Raw genomic sequence first — 16,186 nt, forward strand, 5'->3', positions numbered from 1 at the left:
CTCTTCTCCAAACAGAAGGTATTGACTCTCTTAGCCCTGGCAGACTCCAAGATGGTCCAAAGCAGAAGTTCTCAAACTGTGCAGCCCAAAAGGTTACAGGAATGCTGGGTGTGAAACTCTAATCTTCTGGGCTCAAAATTGTAGAACAAAGTTAAACAAATTCCCCAGGGAGATGTGCTGAACTTTAGAACACAATGCAAAAATATTTTTAAAGGCAATTTATGTGAAATGCTTGCCAAAGTATGCCAGTAACAGAACCATGTTATGCTTTAGGAAGTCTAATCTTATTGCATATCTTAACTGTATTTTAAATTCTTTTGGTTCAGTACTGGAACACATAAAGAAGACTTCTCGTAACTGACAAAGATTAGAAAGATCCTGTTACAGAAGTGCCTAACATTGCCAAACTGAGGAAAGTGTCAGCATCATAGTCATCCCTTAAAGGGGCAGAGATCTCTTTATTTCATCCACTTGGTTTCAGTTAGCCTATTTACTTCACCCTCTGGAGCCCCTGGTGTTCCAATCATGTTTCAGGAGTAATATCTCCTCCCAAAAAATAACTTTATTCAGCCAGCAAAATATTAAGCAATACTTTGCTATAGAAACAAATAAAGCCAGATAGTCTTAATAGCCAGTCTGAACTGGAATCCAGGGTGTGAGCTTATGTAATTCCGGACTTTGTTCTTCTGTGAAATATCCTTTGCTGAGCAATAAAGAGTGTCCAAGAGCACCGAACTGAATCTCCTCTTTAGAAGGGATCTGAATAAGACACCAGTGAGAAGAAAGGATGGCAAAGGAAAAAAGTGGCTTTGCAGAATTTGTAGAGAAGTTCTTAGAGGATGACAAGGATAACGATGATGACCTGCTATTTTCGTACAAAGGAGTCCTGTATCCTAGTCGGCTTTGTAAAGTTGAGACTTTTGAAGCTCTTGAAACCATGGAAGCCAGAAAGGATGATGTCTTGATAGTGGCTTATCCTAAATGTGGTGAGTAGTCTTTTAAGAGGAAATTAATACCTGACCTGCTGATTATTATTTGATGGCAGGTGCCATCTCTTTCCTGCTCAGTTGGAAGTATAGTCAGTCTTCTACATTTTCTGGGCTTAGAGGTGCAAAGGTGGAAAAACTGAATTAAAAATGCATTACTTTTTAACTGAGAGAACATCTCTTTAGAAATGTCTTATTCCTCTAGTGCAACTCTGTGGCCAAATTTGCCATACAGACATACTGGAAGTATGAGATACCTAGAAAGAACATATTAATCTAATATACAAATTCCTGCATATAATCACATAACAGTTGCCTTTGCATCTTAGTTGCACCCCCATGTTCAGGGTGGCAAAATGGGAATTTTAGTATTCTCTGCATAATAGTCATGCTCTTAGTTCACTTGCTCAGGATGTAACTGCCTATGGGACTTCACTCGACTACTGGCCAAGAGAGGCTCTAATGCTGGATTTTTTCCTCCGCTGTATAATAGTTGTATCTCCCTTTTTTAATCCAAAAAGGGATAAAAACGTGTGAAATACGGTAATGGTGAAATACGGTAATCAGATCCACAAATGTAAAACCCACAAATGTAGAGAGACAACTGTACAATGTTGCTTTCTGTTACCAAGGACAAGATCACATTAGAGCTCTACAGATTAGGTCCGTGTTTCCCTCTGAACCAGTTTGCTCCTGCAGAATTCTAGGGAATATAGTTTAGAGCGGAGCCTTTGAAATTCTGAGCTAGAGGTCCTTGGCTTCCCAGAATTCTGCAGAAGCAAACCAGGCAATAGGGAAACACAGGCCTGCAATTTAGAAGTCTCTAATGCAGTGGTTCTCAACTTGTGTGTCCCCAGATGTTTTGGCCTTCAACTCCCAGAAATCCTCACAGCTGGTAAACTGGCTGAGATTTCTGGGAGTTGTAGGTCAAAACACCTGGGAACCCACAGGTTGAGAACCACTGCTCTAATGTGATATCATCAGTAGTTAGACATTCAGGCTGGGTTGCCAGAATCCATGTTTACATCTACAAGCAAAGTTATGCTTGTCAGATGTCTGTAGTAGCCCATTTTGTATCTTTCTAATCCTTCTCCACATCCCACTGATCATCCCCAGGTTATGTAACTAACTAAGCAATACACACCTTCTTGCTCCATGTTCAAGTAACTGGTCATGGGCTGCTAACCTCAAACCTCTTAAAATCATAGAGTTGGAAGACACCAGAGTCATCCAGTCCAACCCCATTCTGTCAGGAAGGAATGCAGAATCAAAGCACCCCCGATTGATGGCCATTCAGTATTTGCTGTAAAACTTCCAGAGGCAGAGACTCCAGCACACTCCCAGGCAGCATGTTCCACTGTGGCAAACAGCTCTTACTGTCAGGAAGTTCTTCCTAATGTTTAGGTGGAACCTTTTTTCCTGCAGTGTAGAATTTTGTGAAATCTGTTTTGATCAATACATGTTTTTTAACACTGGCTCCTATACAAACAATAGCTTCTCTTGCAAACAGTACCTCCAGTTCTTCCTAAAGTTAAGGTGGAACCTTTTTTCCGGCAGTGTAGTATTTTCTGAAATCTGTTTTGATCAATATTGCTTTTTTACACTGGCTCTTATACAAACAATAGCTTCTCTTGTAAACAATACCTCCACTTCAAACAAATGCTGTGCATTTCAGAGCTTCAGAGAGAGTTCAGGCATAAAGCCAAAAGAAAAGTGGCCTCAGGATCATATCCTCAATTGCTTCGTGGTCTTCTTATCTGCTATAAATGCAGCCCAGTGATTTTTGCTTTAAGAATTCGTCATTTCATCCATCAGAATTTGCAATCCTGGGAAAGGATAAAATGGCAAACAATGGTTTACCTCACCTAAGGGGGAAAAACTAGATACACAAAGTATGAGGAGGGAGAATGTCATCCCAAGACTGTTCTTTGCTAATCTGCAAAATGCTAAATGATTGTTAAAATTATTAAAGTCTAGTTATTTTAATATCAATAATTTAGCACAGACGTTGGCACACTGACTGTACTCTTGTCTCTGTGTGTCTTATGTTTTTGGAAGCCATATGGAACTCATTTGCCTTTATGTTGCAGGTACAAATTGGTCATTATATATTTTAAATGATATGGTGGCAGAAATTCACAAGGATATTTCACCCCCGAATAACTTTCAACTGCTTGAGTTTGGACGTCCAGAAAAAATTAAGGTCAGCATGAACTCAAAGTCTTTCTATGAAAGTCAGTGTATATATGACAACTTATTAATGTGCAATTAATTTGTCATCAATGTTGGGAAGGTAGTATTTAATTCACTGCTAGTGTTAATTTATATAAATGATTAGTTTTTAAAGAAACCAAGGGGCTTTCCAAGCACGACATGTTTGTTTGTCAGGGTTGCCCTCTAGTGGCTACTTTTAGTGGGTCCTTCATAGGGGTTTAGTTTTTTAAATTGGTCATTCATTCAGTTTGGCATTTTCCAAATGCACTGGATTACAAATCTGAGAGTCTGATTTATACCAGGGAATGGTGGGAGTTGTACTGCTATGAATTCAGAAATGTTAGATTAGAGTCAGCTTTTCTAAAGCATTGAATCTAGCAATCCAAGCATTTGGGTCTTGTCACTGATCTGCATTTCTCTTCTGTCCACTGCCATTTGTCCATCTGTGCTGAAATGTATCTTGTTGATGCTTCCTTCAAATACAGGTTGAGTATCCCTTATCTGGAATGATTGAGGCCAGGATTGTTTTGGATTTTTTTTCAAATCTTGGAATAGCTGTATTTGCATATATGTCTATAAATTGGACATGAGATCCAAATGTAAACATTTTTGTTTCATAAATGCCTTATGTACATGCTCTGAAAGTAGTTTAACATCATATTTTGAATAATTTTGTGCATAAGACAAAGTTTGTGTGCTCTGAACCATCAGAAATCAAAGGTGTCACTATCTCAGCCACCCATGTGGACGATTTTGATTGTTGAGGTATTTTAGATTTGGGATTATGGATAAAAGATGCTCAGCCTGTACTGTGAGTTGTTTGTCTGGACTGGAACAGTGGATTAGGAATGATATGTTCATTCCGGTTAGAGGATATACAGTAGACTCCCTGTGTCTGCTGGATGCCCAAGTCATAGAATTCAAATTGAAACTGAATCCATACAAGACAGAGGTCCTCCTGGTCAGTTGAAAGGCTGAACAGGGCATAGGGTTAGAGCCTGTGTTGGATGGGATTATACTCCCCCTAAAGACCGCAGGTTTGCAGCTTGGGAGTGATCCTGGATTCATCGCTGAGACTGGAACCATAGGGTTCGGCGGTGACCAGGGGAGCATTTGTACAGTTAAAACTTGTGTGCCAGCTATGCTAGTATCTTGGGAAGTCTGACTTGGCTATGGTGGTCCACACTCTTGTTACATCCCAAATAGATTACAGCAATGCACTCTACATGGGGTTGCCTTTGAAGACTGTTTAGAAGCTTCAATTAGTTCAACGGACAGCAGCAAGATTGCTCACCAGAGCAGCATACAGGGAGCACCTGTTACTTCAGCTCCACTGGCTGCCAGTCTGCTACCAGGCACAATTCAAAGTGCTGGTTTTGGCCTATAAAGCCCTATATGGTTCGGCCCAATTTACTTATCCAAATGTATCTCCCTCTATGATCCACCTCTGTGCTTAATATCATTGGGAGAAGCTCTGCTCTCAATCCCGCCACCCTTGCAAGCGTGACTGGCGGGCACGAGAGACAGGGCGTTCTCTGTGGTGGCCCACCATCTGTGGAAGACACTCTCCAATGACATCAGGTTGGCCCCTTCTCTCCTGCCCTTTAGAAAAAGCTTAAATCATGGTTATGGGAGCAAGCATTCGAGCAGCAGGCGTAGCAATAATAATGCATACCATTTCTTTGATTGACAATGGACAGACGTTGGACTATGACTTTGGATGTCAGTTCGGATTTGGACTTGGATTTGTTAACTTTTAAATGAATGTTTTTAATTTACTGTTTAGTCTTGTGGGTTTTTTCAGGCTATAGGGCCATGTTCTAGAGGCATTTCTCCTGACGTTTCGCCTGCATCTATGGCAAGCATCCTCAGAGGTAGTGAGGTCTGTTGGAATTAGGACAATGGGTTTATATATCTGTGGAATGGCTGGGGTGGGGCAAAGAGCTCTTCTCTGCTGGAGCTAGGTGTGAATGTTTCAACTGACCACCTTCATTAGCATTTGAGGGCCTGGCTGAGCCTGGGAAAATCTTTTGTTGAGAGGTGTTAAGATGTGCCTGGTTGTTTCCTCTCTGCTGTTTTGCTGTTGTAATTTTATTTGAAATCCACAAGCATGTGGACAATTTCAACAGAAAGGAAGAGACCATGAAAATGAACAAAATCTGTCTACCAGTATTAAAAAACTCTAAAATTACAACAGCAAAACAGCAGAGAGGAAACAACCAGGCATATCTTAACACCTCTCATCAAAACATTTTCCCAGGCTCAGTCAGGCCTTCAAATGCTAATGAAGGTGGTCAGTTGAAACATTCACACCTAGCTCCAGCAGGGAAGAGCTCCTTGCCCCACCCCAGCCATTCCACAGATATATAAACCCATTGTCCTAATTCCAACAGACCTCATTACCTCTGAGGATGCTTGCCATAGATGCAGGCGAAACGTCAGGAGAAATGCCTGTAGAACATGGCCCTATAGCCCGAAAAAACCCCACAAGAACCTAGTGATTCCAGTCATGAAAGCCTTCGACAATACATTGTTTAGTTATTGTTTTTAATTGTGATTTTATTGCAATTGTTTGTGTGGCATCTAATGACTGCCAGTTGTAAGCCATGCCGAGACCCCTTCGGGGGTGAGAAGGATGGGATACAAATGTTTGAAATAAATAAATACAATAGTATAGTGAAATAGTGTCTCTTATATAAAATGGCAAAATCAAGGCTTGTTTTTTGGGATTTAAAATCATTCAATATGTGGATGGTGGAATTTATCAATAGGATCAACTGTAATTCCATGTAGTCGTAAGTGGCTGGTAAATCAAGAAGGTCAGAGTTCAGATTAAGAATTTTTTGTGTGCTTCTGAGCATATGCAGAGCATTTTGGGCATAAATAACTATAGCTTCTGCCTTTCTATGAACTTCGAATCAAGAAGTCCACAAAAGCAATGTTAGAATATAGCACTAAGGAGCCAGGTATCCCATGTTCACTCCTTCATATCTCTGGTTTTATAGCAAGCTCAGTGTAAAATCTCCTTCCTCTTGAGATCACCTTCTACAATGAATAACAAGGCAGTTCTTTGTATCTCAAGCATGGAGAGTGGTATTAACCATAAAATTCCTAATTTCTATTTACATAGCTGTCACATATAGTGACAAATGTCGTGTATTGCTTTCCAGGACCTGCTTCACCACACTTCAGTACAATAATCCTGTATTTCCACACTTGCTGGAAATGGAAGTCCATTTGTGCTTTTCCACCTGTGTGAAGAAAGTCATTTGCTTACTCATGATTTAACTTTTACTCTAGGATATAAACGAATGGCTTTCTCCTCGAGTGTTTACAACACATCTCCATTATGATAACATCCCCAAATCATTTTTTGAAAAGAAGGTAAAGGTAAGTGACTACTTTCACTCCTGCTATGATTATTTTACAGGACTGATGAGTAACCTTTCAGGAAGTAGTTACTATTTATTTTTATAGACCTCATAATATGAGTATGGGATTATCTGCATAACTGGAGTCAGAATACTTGTTGTCTCTGTGATGACAGTTCTTTCAGAAGGACACTTCCGGCAGTCTTGCTGCATGAATCAAATCACATCATATAATGCTCCTTTCCTGCCTTCCTCTTCTTTGCAGTTAGTAATATCCAAATGTTTCAAGCAAAAATTCTTTCTTGAACCCAAGTAGGGAAACATGGATCAATATGAGGCAAAACCAATCCCCAAACCTCTACAAGATGAAATATTGAATAATAGAATCATAGTGTTGGAAGAGACCAGAAGGGGCATCCAGTCTAACCTCCTGTGATGCAGGAAAAGTAGTCAAAGCACCTCTGCCAGATAACCGTCCATCCTCTGCTTAAAAGCCTCCAGAGAATGAGACTTGACAGGACTCCAAGTCAGCATATTTATGCTGCTGAACAGGTCTTACCATCAGGAAGTTCTTCCTAATATTTAGGTGGCATTGTTTGTACTGCAATTTGAGTCCATTGCTCCTCTTCACGCTTTGTTTTTCAGTGGTATGACAGGTTTTTCTTCTTGAGCCATGGAGCCTGATGGCTCCCATCACAATCTGAAGAACTACTTTCGAGGTGACTCCATGGCTGAATCACTGCCACTGCTGAAAAAATGGTGGTGGCAGACAATGGCAGTCTCCCCATCTTTCCATTAGGAAAGATGAGTCGAGTCTGGCATAAACAGGCTTCCCCCCATGTGATGAGGTGGGAGGAAGCTTTGAAGGAGCACCGCCGGAACGTGCTGAGACACCCTCGTTTCAGCTGCACATGTGACGAGGTCTATAGTCTCTGAAGCAGCTGAAAACAAGCTTGCCCCTCCTCAATGTGACATCCTCTCAAATATGTAAACACGTCTATCATGTCTCTTCTCAGACTGGGGCCTGAGACAGAGGTGCAAATTTATTCCACTTAATTTTTTGCCTTTTACTGTATCTCTTTCTCGCCCCTATGATGTGACGTGTGGATACAGAGAGGTGAAAACATCACTATTGCCTAAGGGAGATATTTTCTTCTGGCTGCCACCACTATTTCCCCACTCAAGTTTTGACAAAAGTCAGAAGTGGTGTGACGATGGAGAGAGTTGAGGAGTTTGTGCTTCTTTTGGATTGTCCTGGAGGGATGGAGTACTTCCCTTTTACCACTCTGTTCCTAGAAAGGGATGGTTCCTTTTTCAATAAGAGTTAAGGTACAGTGCTCACATTAAACGATGGAAAAGTTGACCCAGGGTGTTTTGGGAATTTTGTTTTGACTGAAAATTACAGGCACTTCCAGAGTTATAAACACTCAACTTACAAACAACTCATAGCTAAGAATGGGATGAGGCAACGGAAAGTGAGAAAAATCTACCTCTCGGAAGGGAAATTCACTCCAGAAAGAGTTATCATGGGGAAAAGGGGTCTCCACTGAAGCTTTATCACCAATCTTTGTGTTAACAACAAGCCAAATGTTTCAAAATGCAATACTCACAGTCAGAAAGCGAGCTGAAATCTTCTGAACAGGGGCACAGACAGCAAAACAAACATCACACCTATGCAACCCAAAGCACATATAGATATGGATAGATACAGATATATGGCTGGAGTTACACTTTCAAAATGTACCCTTTGCAACTTACATGCAAACACAACTTAAGAAGAAACACACAGAACCTGTCTTGGGTTGCTGTGAGTTTTCCGGGCTGTATGACCATGTTCCAAAAGCATACTCTCCTGACGTTTCGCCCACATCTATGGCAGGCATCCTAGGACATTGAGGGGTCAACCTCTGAGGATGCCTGCCATAGATGTGGGTGAAACATCAGGAGAGAATACTTCTGGAACATGGCCATACAGACCAGAAAACTCACAGCAACCCATTGATTCCGGCCATGAAAGCCTTCGGCAACACACAGAAAAGGGGTCTCCACTGAAGCTTTATCACCAATCCTTGTTTCCACAACAAGCCAAATGTTTCAAAATCCAATTCTTATAGGATCAGAAAGTGAAGTGAAATCTTGTGAAGAGGGGCACATATATATGGTTGGAGTTGCACTTTAAAATGTACCCTTTACAACTTACATTCAAATTCAAGTTAAAAACAAACCCACAGAACTTATCTTGTTTTTAACTTGGGGATTGCCTGTATGCATGAGTATACAGGGCAGGCAGGTGAATTAATGACAACTTTACAGAAGTTTGTACCAGACTACATATTTCCAGATTTTTACCTTTGCCTCTAAATTAATGTTAATTTCATTACAGAAACTGCTCATGTTATTAGATGCTAATGGCTGCTGAAATCAAGAGTCTAAAATGCCTTTTATTTTTGTTTAAATAGATACTTGTGATATTTCGAAATCCTAAAGATACGGCTGTCTCCTATTATCATTTCCAAAACAAAAATCCTTTGCTCCCCAGTGTCGACTCCTGGGATGAATTCTTTCAAAAATTCATGAATGGTGAAGGTATGTCAGAAGTGAGATAGCTGGGATTATTAGGGCCTTAAAAGGCTCATGTAACTCATGGAAAAGAAAGCTTTAGTTAATCTAAGGCAGGGATGTCAAATTCATTTTCATCAGTGCATCAGTCTTATGGTTGCTTCCAAAGGGCCATCAGGGGCTGAATTTGGCCTGTAGGCCTTGAGTTTGACACATATGAAATCAAGAAACTGCCATCATTTAAGTATTGCAGTAAGACTATGGAAACCAGGGATCCTCTCTGAGTACAATATTGCCAAGAAAAATCCTTAATATAACTTGAAAGAATTTGAAAGGCACACATCATCACCATCATCTTGAACTTGAAACAGTATCCATGGTGAACCCGCAAACATTGACACATGCCCTATCTTTGGCATCTTTCATATTTTTGAGTAATGAATCAGAAATATTTTATGCATAGTTATGCCCACAAGCAAGTGTGGTGTTTGATTAGGACTTCCAGAAACCAGGATTCACATTCCTCCTCTACCTTGGAATACGACTGTTGTCTCAGACAAGTCACATTCCTTCAGCCTCAGAGAGAATGTTGTTGGCTCAAATCTGTGCCCAGAAATTCTGTAGTAATGTGGGTAGATAAATGAAAATGAGATGAGGTGCAATACTGGCAAAAGGTTTTCAAACAGTCTCCTCCTCATCTATTAATAAATAATTATGCAAGAGTGGCAAATAGCATTGGGTGAAGTCAATTGACAATCCATCCCTGCTCCAGAGGAGGAGGTCAGAGCCGTGTCGGGGATAGTTATGACACTGTGACCTCTGGTTATGGGAAGTTACAGCAGAATCATGCGATTATAATTGTGTGATGTGAAATGGCCCCTGGTCATTCTCACATCATTGACTCCCTGGGGTACAGTCCTATATACGCGTGGTAGCAAACCTGTTGAAAGTCATTAAAACGTCCTTAGGAGTAAGTTTTACATATACATGCAATGAGATTATACCTGGCTCCAACCCCATCGGCAAACTGCCACGAATGAATAATTCTGTACTCCAGGTATCCGATTTTTTGCATAACATATGTTTGCAAGGTTGGTGTCATTGTGATATTTCTTTTCCATTTCCAACCTTGATGTATACTTTTGACATGTCGTTTCAGTTGCTTACCGATCCTACTTTGAACATGCTCTTGCTTGGGACAAACACATGGATGATGAAAATGTCATGATCCTCACATATGAAGAGCTGAAAGAAGTGAGCACATAGACTTGATTTTCTGAATACTGTTGTAGAAGGAGCTCTCCGTTACCAAGCAGTGCATCTGCACTGTAGAATTGATATAATTTGAATCCAGTTTAACAGCAGTTGCTCAATGCTAAGGAATCCTGAGATTGGTAGTTTGCTGAGATACCAGCACTAATTGGCAGAGAAGGCAATCAACATTCAAGTGCTTTCAAACTACAGTAGTTCTTTACTTTTACTTAGTCTTACATTTTTTTAAAAAAAAATGGGGTCCTGTATAATATATTGCAACAGGAGACAAGGAATTCTACTGAAGACTAATCATGAAAAGGATTCCATTGTCCTTGATGTCTCCACAGATAGAAAATGAAAAGGAGTTGCGCAAAGTGGAAGCAGTTGAATACCTGGTTTTAAATAAAAATACATGTCCTGCACAAATATTCATCACACTTAAATGAAATTATGGGAGCTGCATGTGTTCTCTGTCCTTATTTCATACTTCCACATTGTGCCAATTTTGCCATATCAGATTCAAAATTGGGGCTAGAGCATGAACATATTTATTCCATCCTTTTTGACATCATAACTAACTTGATCATATTATTATTTTACAGAATCTGTATGAGGGAATTAAACAAATAGCCGAGTTTTATGCATTTCCTCTTTCTGAAGAGCAGATGAAATCTCTGGCAAGCAAAGCAACCTTTCAAGGAATGAGTGACAGATCCTCACAAACCCACGGCGCAATTGCCCCCGTCATTTTCAGAAAAGGTACAATTTATATGCCATTTTAAGAATCTTTGGTAGAAGGTTACAGTTTCAGTACTGTTTATTCTATTCATGTAAGACCCCTCCAGTGGAGACATTTAGGTTAAAGGCAAGTCTGAGGGCACATCTACATTGATGACTTAATTCGATGTGAACCCGGCAGAGAAGGACGTGATTTCACTGTGCAGATAACTTAATGTCAAGTTCTGTAATGGGTTCCAAGCATGGATAATCAGATGTATTCCAGGCTGAAACTGTTTAGCCTGGAGCATCATTTGGACACCCAGGCTAACCTGTTTCCCGTGCAACATTATGTGGCTGTGTAGATGGGGCCAGAATCACTGGCTTGGATTAACCCCCTAAGAGACCTTTTCCATTACTCTCAATCTCAGAACAATATTGTGTCTTCATCACTAACCACTATAGAAAGTAAAATATTATGTACAATATGATTTTTGGTACTCTAGAGCAAGCATGGGCACACTAAGGCCTGTGAGCCAGACATGGCCCTCTGGGCAATTATACGCAGTCCTCCAGACTTTTCCTTTATGCCGTAAGGACAAGGAAGGAAGGCATGCGGTAACCAGGAGCCCATTGGAGTGCTTTCAGTCTGCTGCATGCCTTTCTTGGGCCCTTCTCCCAGCATAAGGATGAGGTGAATGGCCCTGTCCTGATGCCGGGAGAAGCCTGGCCCAGGGGAAGAAGCAGATGGGAGCTGAGGGAGTACCAAAGCCCCCTCGGACCCCACCTGCCTCTCCCTTTTCCTGGCATCAAGAGAGGCAAGGCGCCATCTGATACTCGCAGAAGGCAGAAGCAAATGGTGGTGAAAGAGCTCTAAAGTCTCACCCTCCTCCCAGCATAAGGATGGGACGAGCAGCTGGAGGGAAAGCCAGAGTGTGATATGCCCTTGGCCCCACCAGTACCTGTCCAGCTCCCTTCTGGGCTCTCTCCACCCCCCCCCCCCGGGCCCACCCTGCCCCCAGCTCTCCTGGCCCCTGGGCCCACCCTGCCCTCCCTCATGGCCGGGCCTGGCATTTGCCCCCAGCAGGCATGTAACCGGGGGGGGGGGGGGGCTTGCGGGGCTTCATCCCCCCCCCCCCAAATTCTCATGGTGGTTTGCAAGAAGGCCTTACTGGTACATTATTTAAACTGTTATGTTTATTCATATCATGATCTGATCACCATACTCAATATATCCCATATGCATGGGGGTATTCGGGTAACAATACAAAAGGTTTGCTAGGGTAGACCCTCCAGACTCAGCCCCCCCCCCCCCCGAATCAAAATCTTGGCTATTGGCGTGGCCCCCAGGGCAAAAAACCCCACAATAAAAACAATAAAGTAAGCAAACAAAGACAAAACTATATTGAAATGTTATCTTACAGACCTCTTGATCTTCATTTAGGATAGAAGAAATACTAGATTTCATTTCTGTTTGTTCTTCTTCAGGTGAAGTGGGCGACTGGAAGACATTGTTCACGGAAGCTCAGAGCCAGGAAATGGACGCAAAATTTGAAGAGTGTTTAGCAGCAACAAAATTGGGCAGAAGGCTAAAATATGATAAATACTGCAAATTCTGAAGTTATAGCTTGAAATATTTTAATGATTTTTTTTCCTGTTGGTCATGGGAGTCCTGTGTGCCAAGTTTGGTTCAATTCCATTGTTGGTGAAGTTCAGAATGCTTTTTGATTGTAGGTTAACTATAAATTTCAGCAATTACAACTCCCAAATGACAAAATCAATTTTGAGTGATTTTACTACAAAGAAAAGCCTCCTGTGTAAGAGATGTCTGTGTGTTTTTATTCTTTATATCACTTTGGGCTACTGGTGCTGTGTCACGCTGCTGCTAATAAGCTATTCTGCTATACATTCACGAAGAGGGTTGCAACGGGACACAAGATGCAGAGCCAACCTTAAGCAATGGGGATACAAAGTGGTGTCCATGACATGTGAGTGTGGAGAGCAAAACACAAGTCTCACTACAATGCATTCTGAGTCACGTGCACAATGGAGGACCTTCTTACAGCAACACCAAAAGCACTCCAAGTGGCCAGCTTCTTGTCAATGGAAATTTAACATCATGCCAAGTTTTTAACTTTGTTTGTGGTTGTTTTATACATTGTAACTGGACTCTCAATTTGCTTCTGACATGATAAAGTCAAAGCGGTGTCAAACTACATTCATTCTATAGTGTAGATGAACTCCCGAGTGTAGAATTTTGCATTTGCCTTCATTGAATTTCATCCTATTTGTTATGGGCCTAAACCCATAAGGATGCATCTACACCAGTGGTTCTCAACCTGGGGTCCCGAGATGTTTTTGACCTACAACTCCCAGAAATCTCAGCCAGTTTGTCAGCTGTTAGGATTTCTGGGAGTTGTAGGCCAAAAACATCTGGGGACCTCAGGTTGAGAACCACTGATCTACACTGTAAAATGAATGTAGGGTTCTGGCATCAACTGCTGTGGAGTTGTGGAAGTTATAGTTTTACAAGGTCTTTAACTTTGTTCAAGAGTCCTGGTTGCTGATCTAAGCACACATCCCATGATTCAGTTTAACTGAGCCATGGCAATCAAAGTGGTGTCAAAATGCATTCATTCTACAGTGTAGATGAACCCAAAGTGGAGTCAACTGCATTCGTTCTATGGCTAGATGTGTTGTCGAGCATTTTAGAATGGCTGTGGATTAGACGAGAGATAGGGCCTTCTTGGTGGTGGCTCCTCGGCTGTGGAACACCCTTCCCGTGGACATTAGACTGGCTCCATCCTTGATGATATTCCGCAGAAAATTAAAGACTTGGTTGTTCAAGAAGGCGTTCGAACAAGAAGTGCAATGATTGGTAATGATGATAGGAATGGAACAACGGAAAATGATACTGGATTGTGATTAGGACGATGAGATGACGCTGAATGGCTTTTGTAGTAACGATGATGTTTTGTATAATGCTGGATTGTGAATTGTGTTTTTATACTGTGTCTTGAATTTTCCTATGTTGTACACCGCTGTGAGTCGCCCTCGGGCTGAGAACAGCGGTATAGAAGCAAAGTAAATAAATAAATAAATTGTGGGTAGCTTGGTGAGAAAAGGGAAGCCAATATTCCAGAATAAATCTCACAAGCTGAAGAGAAAAACCACCGAGATATTTATTTCATTCCAGCTGGAAAGGATGACGATTGCAGTAATTCTGCCAAACAAATTGATATGTCTGCTATGCAGGTAAATGCAGAATATATAGATTTTTTCATTTCAAAATTGATGCCCACTCCCTGAGCCAGCTTCATTGTGGTTGGCTGTGACATTGGCAAGCCAGCAGGATAGCCAGTGGTGGCCTGAGCTCTGCTTTGGCCTCTCAACCAATGGGGTGGAAGGGAGGCGGACAACAGGAAAACAATGAAAAATGTCCAGTTGACTGGTTTAAATGACTAATGTTTGCAAAATGGCTCAGCAATTGCATAAGCCCTCAAGCTGGCCAGGGTTTATTGTTTAAGTTCCTTGGAATCATCATCTGTAGTCTGGTCTAAATGGCCAGGTCCTTTGTTTTATCATCTGGAGATATGGGGTGAGTTGATGAATTTTGGAACTGGTTTCGACCAGCAGGGCTGACATAATGGAAGAAGCTGCCGTGAAGTCCTAATTCCTTGCAGACAGGAAAACACCTTTGGTGTTGGTGGATCAAGATGCCCAGAGGTCTTATCTCCAGATGGACTAGCCTTGTGCCCTCCGAGATCTGGCTGATACTAACCATTTGTTTTATTGTCCATGCAAATGGACAAGGTGAAACCTTTTGTTAGGGAATTAGTAGCTCAGGAAGCATGAGGGGACTTCCTGAGCTAGGTGAGTTGCTGGATTTTGAAAACAGTGGCTTTTCCTTCATATTTCATAAACATAGACACACACACATATAATGGGAAAAGGAAACATACAAGGAAATCATAAGGGATAAACCATGCAAAGTCTAGGGAGCCCTGTCAGCCCTCCCTCTCTCCACAGTTTACCAAAGGTTCATATAGATCAGTGAAATATCATAAAAGTTCATAACAGTTTGGTGTAAGGTCCATAAGAGTTCCAAAGTCCATGAAAAGTTGATTAAAGATTTCTAAAAGTTCATAGAAAAGTCCATAAAGTGTGGATTACACGGCCATTGCCATGTGGGGTCATGAAAAGAGCCTTAGGTTTCCACATGGAGAAGAGATAGGGGATTATGGGATCATTCCAACCTGGTGTCCTTGGTAAAACTATGAATTCTTTGGTTTTGAACCATATTTAACAGAGTCCTGCGGGGGGGGGGGGGGGTCACCTCTGATACCAGATGCACCCAAAGTAGAGTCTACTGCATTCATTCTATGGTTAGATGCACCCAAAGTGGAGTCAAACTGCATTCATTCTGCAGTCTAGATGCACCCAAAGTGGAGTCAAACTGCATTCATTCTACAGTGTAGATGCACCCAATGTGGAGTCAGACTGCATTCATTCTATGGCTAGATGCACCCAAAGTGGAGTTAAACTGCAAAGTGGAGTTAAACTGCATTCATTCTACTGTGTGTTGTTTATTCATTCAGTTGCTTCTGATTCTTCGTGACCTCATGGACCAGCCCACACCAGAGCTCCCTGTCGGCTGAGGCCACCCCTAGCTCCTTGAAGGTCAAGTCAGTCGCTTCAAGGATGCCATCCATCCATCTTGCCCTTGGTCGGCCCCTCTTCCTTTTTCCTTCCATTTTCCCCAGCATCGTTGTATTCTCTAAGCTTTCCTTTCTTCTCATGATGTGGCCAAAATACTTCATCTTGGCCTCTAATATCCTTCCCTCCAATGAACAGTAAGGGTTTATTTCCTGTCCTTGAAGTATGGATTGGTTGGATCTTCTCGCAGTTCAAGGCACTCTCAGAACCTTCCTCCAACACCACAGTTCAAAAGCATCTATCTTCCTTCGCTCAGTCTTCCTTATGGTCCAGCTCTCACATCTGTAGGTTACTACGGGGAATACCATTGCTTTAACTATGCGGATCTTCGTTGCTAGTGTGATGTCTCTACTCTTCACTATTTTATCG

The 16,186-nt window shown here is 41.7% G+C and overlaps 1 protein-coding gene across 1 annotated transcript in view; it reads left to right on the forward strand.

Moving 5' to 3' along the window:
- The first annotated feature begins 310 nt into the window (after positions 1-310).
- Positions 311-16,186, forward strand: part of EIF2AK2 (eukaryotic translation initiation factor 2 alpha kinase 2) — a 50,356-nt gene continuing 34,480 nt past the window's right edge. The window contains exons 1-4 of the mRNA XM_067464473.1: positions 311-986; positions 3,077-3,189; positions 6,501-6,590; positions 9,031-9,157. Of these exons, the coding sequence (XP_067320574.1) occupies positions 788-986; positions 3,077-3,189; positions 6,501-6,590; positions 9,031-9,157 (529 nt within the window). The 5' untranslated portion in view covers positions 311-787. The remainder of the gene's footprint in view (positions 987-3,076; positions 3,190-6,500; positions 6,591-9,030; positions 9,158-16,186) is intronic.

Source organism: Anolis sagrei, chromosome 1, assembly GCF_037176765.1.
Source record: "Anolis sagrei isolate rAnoSag1 chromosome 1, rAnoSag1.mat, whole genome shotgun sequence".
NCBI lineage: Eukaryota > Metazoa > Chordata > Lepidosauria > Squamata > Dactyloidae > Anolis > Anolis sagrei.